This window comes from Brachycentrus maculatus, unplaced genomic scaffold (assembly GCF_059751285.1).
Source record: "Brachycentrus maculatus isolate JH-2025_06_01 unplaced genomic scaffold, ASM5975128v1 h1tg000153l, whole genome shotgun sequence".
Taxonomy (NCBI): domain Eukaryota; kingdom Metazoa; phylum Arthropoda; class Insecta; order Trichoptera; family Brachycentridae; genus Brachycentrus; species Brachycentrus maculatus.
Window position 1 is genome coordinate 1442802 of NW_028280906.1, and position 9699 is coordinate 1452500.

General features: G+C 30.1%; 1 protein-coding gene across 1 annotated transcript in view; it reads right to left on the bottom strand.

Moving 5' to 3' along the window:
* Positions 1-464: 464 nt before the first annotated feature.
* LOC148308691 (uncharacterized) overlaps positions 465-9699 on the bottom strand; it is a 218862-nt gene continuing 209627 nt past the window's right edge. The window contains exons 5-6 of the mRNA XM_088261313.1: positions 4221-4398; positions 465-3754 (exon numbers count right to left, since the gene is read on the bottom strand). Coding sequence (XP_088117439.1) covers positions 3551-3754; positions 4221-4398 — 382 coding nt within the window. The 3' untranslated portion in view covers positions 465-3550. The remainder of the gene's footprint in view (positions 3755-4220; positions 4399-9699) is intronic.

A 9699-nucleotide genomic window follows, 5' to 3' on the forward strand; every position in this document is an offset into this window, starting at 1 on the left:
CCAGATGGTTAGATAATGTAACAATCCTGGCTATAGTCACCAACACTTGTATGAAGGTTAAAATATCAATAAAAAGTTAGGTTAAATTTTTATTTTTTATTTTATAATAAAATAGAGGATATTTTTCATTTAAACTTTTGTGTGTCCTCTAGAGGTTCTATTTTATTATTTTATTGACCTGTTAAACCAACATTTTCATTTATTATTGAAGTATTAGATTATCAACATTAGCATTTTTTGGTGTCATATGATTTTGGAAACAAGAGTGTAAAATTGTACACAAACTGATCAATCAATATTCAATTATTCTCCATTACAGATAGACAGAAAAAAAGCTTTTTATAAAACAGATCTCTTGAAAAGAAACGTCATCGGTCATTTTCCTATAATACACTGACACCATACATGTATTTAATTGGAATAAGATAAATTCATGTTTAAACTATTCAAAGTAAATGAAAAACTTTATTGGTAGTTGTTTTACGATTTTTATTCATAAATTAATAAACTTTATTAAACATACAGGCCCAAAATTTAGGCATAGACACTTCGAATGCCTTAGTCAAAGCTACTAACTCTGACTTATAGGTACAATTTTAATATTATTCTCACTTACTTCACGCTATATCCCATACTTAGAAAAATAATAATCAATGTATTTACATACATATATCTATATAAGAGTAATTTAGTGTCTAAACAAATTTCTATTCCCTCATATAGTAAAATTAGATTTGTGATTTGGATTTACCAAAATGAAAATAGCGAAATAAAATGAATGTTTCGACACTATTCTACTCTGATAAAATTTATTCGATGGGAGTTATGGGTTTCTCTGTCTTTCCATGTTTCCGTGTTGAGATATTACAAATGAGGCGCAGTCAGTTTTTACTTATTTGATATTCTTAAGACATTCCAAAATCTTCATAATTATACATATTCATTATTTCCAATAACCAGTTTTTAAATCCCGATTTTCCTTTAGCGTATAAACATGTATGTACGACTGTTTTCAACCTAAGATAAGATCTAACAGTCTTAAGCAAAGCTCACAGGAATACATTTTTGCATCCAAATTGTGTTAATTATATTATTTCAAACCATACTAACAAGTGAAATGTGAATTTGCATGATAAGAAATGATTGTTGAAAGTTATTTAAGAAATCTAATAAGAGCTAGAAAAAATATAAAAATATCACGCAACATGATTATAAAAAGTTTGTGATAGGTGTTTTATTTTTAGTAATAAAAAAAATAAAAAAACTGCTCTTAAAAGTTAATATTAATATGTTCTCCCATAATCCCCATCAATTAAATGATGTGAACCTATCTAGAAAGGGACACATAAATCTAGATCCTACTTTACTTATGATAAAAATGTCAAAACCTTTGTGTCACATTTATATCACCCGTGTGTGGAGAGAAACATAAATCAGACCAGACATTCTATTGCAATCGTGGTTGTTAATTTTGGAAAGACAGCTTACAATATTACTTTTTGGATAAATAACAACTTCTTTATTATATGATACAATTAACATTAATACACATTCCCTTTCTCAGCCAGACTCTTAATTATTCCATAGCGTTCCCACATAAAAAAGTAATGATTACAGATCAATTAAACACATTTTTTTTCAAATATTTCATACATTTTTAATAATTACCTTTATGGGAATACAATATATGCATGTTTACAATAGATATTATCTAATTATGTGTATTTAAAACAAAGCAAGTATAAGGATAGCTACACATTGAATATTAAATAGTTGGGCAGTGAAATACCAAACTAAAGACATAAAACATGCTTTAAAAAAACTTATATCCTCTTTAAAACTACCCTAACGTTTTTGCTATGTTTTATATTATAGCAATAAGAGAAATAAAAACAAAATGATCTGATCACATTTGCGACTATATGCAACTAAGGACCTTATAAGAACTATGAAAAGTAAATAAGTGATATAAAAAACAAGCATATAAAATGAATTAAGAGAATCATAAAAAACATCTTAACAGAGAAATATATGTTTAAGTTAGTAAGATGCCTATTTCTGTATAATAATAGTCTCGAGTTGCACCATTGGTAAATGAACAATGTTCATAAGTTCAGTAGTTAGGGGAGTAATCTCATAAGAGAGAAAGAGAGAGAGAGAGAGAGAGCTAATCTAAACCAGAGACTATACCAGTAACGGGAATAATTGTGTAATAAAAACACTAAAAATCTAATGAGATATCACCGTCAGCAAGTTGAACAGAAAAATAGCAGCCATTTCAATATTTTACGAGTTAAAAATTACAAACAGATAAAAGTATATATGTTTTTATATACATAAATTTATAAAAATATTCTCAGCAATATTTGGAATGTTATTTTCCAACTCGGATTATAAAAAAGGGTTTTGTTTCATATAACTCATTAAAAAAAAAATAAAAAAATAACATATGTGTAAACACCAAGTCCCTAAAATGAAGTAATGAAACTACCGTATTACATATATGATAAAGTAATTGAAATGTAAGTAATAGGAGACATCAAACATGTATAGCAGGAGTATCTATGTTCCATTTATCCGCATAATATGACCCTATGTTATGTACAGAATGTACACAATGAAGGGAAACATTTACAGATGGTGTAGCACGTATCAAGATCACGTGGGATCTAAGCATACATTCAACATTGAAACCATCTAAAATGATGGTAGACATTAAGCTTGTGTGATTTGGCTGCAGTAGTATATTATATTAATTTACAAATTCAACGTCACTATATAAATTACAATATCAATTTTTAAATTTATCTGCATTTACACATACAATAAATTTATTTATCTTAAGGTATGCTGTTGGTATGTCCCGATGTTTCGCCAGTTCCGGAGGTGTTCATTGAAACATAAGAGCGGGCTCGATGTATGAATTTATTACACTAAATTGATGTTAGCATAAAAATATTTATGGAATTGATTCGTGAATTAGAGAAGTATGCATTTAGAAGTCTTAGAATTTTGAGAAAAGGAGATTCATTCGCAACCTTGCAAAATGTATTTGTAACAAAGAAGAGGATTGAAGAATACGAGATATGGAGTCATTAGATTTCATCGAACCCACTACACAATGAAGCCTATGTATTTTACAAGATGGGAATATAATATTTCAAAAGTTATTAAAATCTACGACTAATTCCAAAATAATTGTTCTCGTACTTCGGTTCATAGACAATTTGCTGCTTGATGCATACATCAGAATTTCTGAGAATCGGCCATCTTAGAGCCTACCCCCACTATCACTATACTAAAGAGATAGGACTTTGCCATAAGAGAGTTATACAAAATAGCGCAATAAATTTATTTTTATTCCATCCAAATTGCGGTAGTTGCTTACTAGCCGAATTATTAAGCAGAACTACGGAGTATCTATAATTGTTTATTTTGGTAAGTAATAGTTGGAAATATTACTGATTGCAAAATTATGGACATTCCCGTCAGTTAGTCAGTTTGTGGGTGAAGTGAGGCTGCGAGGGTTCTGATTTGTGGGAAGTAGCAGCTATTGGATGACGCAGCACTTGCACTTGGGCTTCTTCTTGATGACAACGTGCTCTGGCTGCTGGGGCTCCGGGGGCCCAGCACGCTGGACCTCCACCATCCGCGCTGCGTCAGCGCCGTTGTTGGCCCCGTTCCGCCCCACCTGTCCCTCCAGGGGACTGGTGACCACCTGCTTCTGGGGAGACTGCAACACCGGCGTAGCCACCTGTCCGACCAAATAAACTTACATTATTTTTTTTCTAAATAATTTTTCATAAATGTTTACATTGAAATTAAATATAAAGTACTGTTTTTTTACTTTAACTTCTTAAATATCAAATGAACATTAGAGTAAACTAAAAAACTAGAGTAATTAATTTGAGGAAACTAACTTGAATTTTTATTTTGATCCTCCCTGGATTCAAACCTAAAGCCTACTGCTAGGTAGGCAAACACATTTTTGACCACTAAATTAGAAGGCAGACAAAAACCAAGATATTCATTTACTTATTATAAAATAGAAAGTTAGCAATTCCGAAAACAAATAATAGAAAAAAGTAGTGGAATAGAAAGCGGACAAAAAAGAAACAATGCGGCGGATTTTTATATGCAAAGATCATAAATGTTAACACATAAGATAATAGCAAACATTAGGAAATTGAGAAGCTTTGGAGTAATAAAGTCGGACTTACTCCTGTATTGTTGGCTGCCTTGGCGTCAGTCTCATCAAGCGACGGCAGCAGCGGCGTGTTGGCAGTATTGGGAGTCGGAGTGATTGGTTTTCCGCCGCGAATTAGCGACACAATTTCATCTGCTTCTCGGCTCAAGTCCCCATCAGGCCTGAAGGGGTTGTCCCAACCGCTTTCAGTACTGCGAACAATACAAAGTAAATCAATTAAATAAGACCTGGTCCAGTTTTTCTAAAAATGCCATAATTTTGATGTGCAATTATTGAATTATTATTATGATTTATTTAAAAATTAGCAAAATCACTTTTTTATCCCTTTAAATATATCGCACAAAATGAATGTTTTAAAGTAAAATATGTATAGTGGATATCTTTTTTTATACATAAATTTTTAGTCACTTTTCTTTCAGTATCTTATAAAATATCATTATTAATATTTTAACACTAGAACAATCCAGCTACCATTTTCATTTTAGTTTTACACTGAAACATTCACTTTGAACCATTTTAAATAGGTTTTAATATGGTAGATCTAGGCCAATATGTCATCCAAAATACCCACCCGTTTGACTGTCTCAGTCGTTCCTTGGGTCCAGTTATGACGTAGTACAATAATCCTCCGTGTGTGTTTGCCATTGCTTTCTATTTTAGTATGTTATCCTGGTATTCCTACTAATTTATCACTGTTTTTTCAGAACCAAATAAGAGGACATCTGTGATTTCTTTCCCAGACGAAAATGAACAGCGATATAAAAATTAAAAAAAAAAAACTATATGTTGAAATATATATTATACTTTTACATGTTTCACTTAATGTTTAGATTATATTACAGCAACATTAAAAAATACCGGAAAAAAAGATGTTTTTTAAAATATTGGACAAAAGTCCTTCAGAATTCTGAATTACTTTGTTTAATGTTTTTGTAACGCAATTTCGCCAAAATGCCAAAAAACCGCAATACCAACAGATCTGAAAGGACACTCGTCCTTTCAGATCTGTAAAACATACAATTTTAGGTCCAAAAATATGAGCGAAAAAGTAAATTTGACAATATGAACCTAATGACTGCTTTATAAAATTACATACGTTTTACTCTTACCGACATTACAATACCTATACATGGGGAAATATATTTATATATATATATATATATATATATATATATATATATATATATATATATATATATATATATATATATACACTTATATATATATATATATATATATATATATATATATACACACATATATATATAAATATGTATATATATATATATATATATATATATATATATATATATATATATATATATATATATATATATATATATACATATATTATTTATTTTTATTTTTTATTAATGCTGACTCCACCGGGATTCGAACTTGGAGCTATATATTTAGACCAAATGTGTTAACCGCTATGCTACGCAGGCGGATGACTGTAGTCAAATATTTATAATTTAAAATATAAAAAATAATAATGCTTGGAGTGGCAAGACTTTATTTGACAAAAAAAGAAGAAAACAACCAGTTAACTAAAAATACCATACTGATTTTTAGTACCCCCCCCTCTGGGAATTGAACCCGGGACCTCCAGTACGGTAGCCGAGCATGATGACCATTAATTACACTACGGAGGCGGACATAATAGTAATTAAACGATTTTATTTTTATTTTATTTATTTGGGATTTTTTTATTTATTTTATTATTAAATTTTTTATTATTATTTAACAACAGCAACGTATGTAAAACAAAACATTAAAAGACATACATTAAACAAGCCAATTATATAATTTATATTTGAAACACTAACTTTGTGATTTTCCACTTTATAATTAAAATGTTGCTTTATTTTAAAATTACTATAAATCATAGTGATCTTAAAACAAAGTTACATTTTAATTATAAAGCCAATTATAGTTGACCACAGAAGCATAAAGGATGAAGTGAATACACAAAAGGTTTTTAGAGAAAAAAATCAGTAAATATATATGCTATGAATGTTTAAGCATACGCTGATATCGCGGGATTGAGATATTCAGAAATCCTGAAAAATTGTGCGGGATAGCGATACCTAGTTATGCTATTTCATTGATAAGGAATTTTACTTCCAAGAAAAATCAAGTCAAAACAAAATACAATTGATTATCGATTGATCTATTACTGGCTTCCGTAGTGTAGTGGTTAGCACGTTTATTGCGCCTACCGCAAGTGAGGTTTTGGGTCGGATTAACCGTAATATGTTATGCGACACTAATATAACGCTTCATTATTAATGTCTCTAGACGACTGGGTAAGGAAAACAATACGGAAATAATTGATCGTCACTCTGGTTCAATTTACCGAATACCGTGGAACCTCTCATAACGAGTAATTCGCATAGCGAGCAAAATAAAAGTGAATAAGTTGCTCCCTTAACTTGCGACATTTCGCATAACGAGTTACAGAGAAAGGGCAAGTCTTGTGAGCCGGGACGCGCCAGCCAAAACAAAAAATGTTTTGCTTAACGAGTAAGATTCTGGAAAAAATTATGTTCGTTATGAGAGGTTCCGCTGTACATATCTGCAAATTTATATCGCATATCGTCTCACAGTTAACACGTCCTGAGCGTTGAACACGGCTCCCGTGTCTGTACAAATATTGCAGCCACGCGTTGAACACGGGAGTCGTGCTGAATAAAAATAAGGATTTGTAGCCGGTTTCATGTATGTATTTTGAAAACACGAAGGAAAACACTTATTTATGTTTAAATAGAAAGGAGAATTTAATATCCCTAGTGCATGTCAGACCTCGGCTCTTAATGCATGTTTGTTCTGCAATTCCTAGTGCATGTTGGTCTTCGGGTCGACCAAAATCGCATGTGTTAAACATTTTGTGTAGTTTTAAGTGTGTGAATAGTGCTAGTAGTATTGTTTGCATGCTGTGGTAGTGATTGTCCTGACGAAGAGACGGGTACGTCTCGAAACCGGTAAACATTAAAATCTCGGTTAGTGGTTATATACCAACATTTTGAGTGTGACCAAATACTTGTTCACAAAATCTGGATTATCTCCAATTACAGGAGTTATTTTCATATTATTTTTTGTCATACTGATTTAAGAGTTTCTGCTCAATAAAAAGCTTCTTTTCATCTCACCGAATAGATGTCTCTAATGAAGTTCTTGTGATTCAATAACAATGTTTCTGAATTGGTTCATACATATAGAACTTCCAAGAATTTGAGTGGTGTGGTTGTCAATAATGGGTAGAATTGGTGAATGTTACACGTGTGTAAAGTAATCAATTAAACCAGCTTATGACGGTCGTCAGCACCGTAAATGCCCAGACTTCCATATTCTTCTTCACCTTTGATGAGATGTCAACAAAAAGAAGTTATATACCAATATTACTAACGTTTAAAAAAAGGTATAAATGAAAAGCGTCTCTACATTCAGATGTAGGACGCCTCCCGATGGGAGCCGCGATCGGCGAAGATCAAGGTTAGTAATTAAAACTGCAGTACACTCAGCTGTATATATATAGAGATAGGACAGGCATATTTATAAATGAGGATGTTACTCGTTACTCAGTTCTATCAGCGCCAAACTAACACGCATCGGACGTTCATATGATATTTACAAGTGCAAAATAAGTGTATTTGCGGACGGGTCGAGTGCATAGTAAAACGCTACGACGAATCTAAATTATTTCAACATTTTCAGTGCGTCCAAATACTTGTTTAAATACTTGTTCACAAATCTGGATTATCTCAAATTATAGGAGTAATTTTTTAGTATAGGAGTAATTTTTTATAGGAGTAATTACATCTCAACATGGATTAGATTTATGTATTAATTTAAAATCTAACACAGATTTTTTTAGTCTACTAAGTTGTATTTTACTAACAAAAACAGATAAAAATTCAAATTGTGAAAATTTTTGATTTTAAATTAATACATTTTCTACAAAATTGAGTTCTACAAATTTAACGCCATGTCAATAAATAATGGATTAGATTTATTGAATAGGGTAGAATTGGTGAACACGTGTGAAAAATGATCACTTAAACCAGCCTATGACGGTCGTAAGCTCCGTAAATGTCCAGACTTTTTATATACTTCTTCATCTATGTTGAGATGTAAAAAATAACGTAACTGTAAACTGCTAAAATTATACTTTTCCTTTTAAAGAAGCAATATATATATATATATATATATATATATATATATATATATATATATATATATATATATATATATATATATATATATATATATATATATATATATATATACATATATATTTATACATATATATACATATATATATATATATATATATATATATATATATATATATATATATATATATATATATATATATATATATATATATATATATATATATATATATATATTTATATATATATATATATATATATATATATATATATATATATATATATATATATATATATATATATATATATAAATATATATAAATAAACACATATTGTATATATTTATATGTGTGTGTGTATGTTTTCATAAGTCAAATTCGCAAGTTAAGTATGTTACTTGTGTTAGTTTTGCAGCAGATTCGACTTGTATTGTAACTAACATTTTTAATTAATTCACGCAAGTGCGCAATAAATAACCATTTTCCTCAAAGACACCTCGGTATAATTACGACAACTGTGACCTGTGTCAACTGCGTTTCAATTGAGAAATATTTTTTATACGCCAACTTCTACTAACATGGTATTATATTGTACTTTATCGAGAGTTTCTGCTTAGTAATTTAAAAAAAAAGCTTCTTTTCATCTCAACAATAGATGTTTCTAGTGAAGTTCTAGTGATTCAAGAACAATGTTTTAAAATTGGTTTATATATAAAGATCTTCCAAGAATTTGAGTAGTGTGGCTGTCAATAATGGGTAGAATTGGTGAATGTTACACGTGTGTAAAGTGATCACTTAAATCAGCCTATGACGGTCGTCAGCCCCGTAAATGCCAAGACTTTCATATTTTTCCTCATTTATGTTTAATGTCCTCAAATTAATTTGTAAAATTAAATTTTTATTGTTAAATTAGGATAACTTATATTAGATTATAATAACCAAGCCGATTTCATCATTTGTTTGATAAATAAATAATAATATTATACCCAGTCAGTTCTCGCATTTATAATATACGGTAAACCCCCCTTATGACGCTATGAGATAGGTACCGCGTTATCGGTGGGGATGTTATATGAAAGTTAAGGTTTGAAAATTATATTTCAATTTAAAAGTACTCATTACAGTCATTTTCGCTAGTTAAAATGTAAAAATACAATTTAAAACATTAACCCGTATGAAATTCCTTATGATAAAGGGGTGCCTATGTCGATGTTGTAGGGGGTTGACTATACTAGAATTGCATTTGTTTTAAACTTTATAAAATAAACAACTTTGTTTTAACCACTTTTTATTGGTACACTTTTTCCAACCGGTTTCG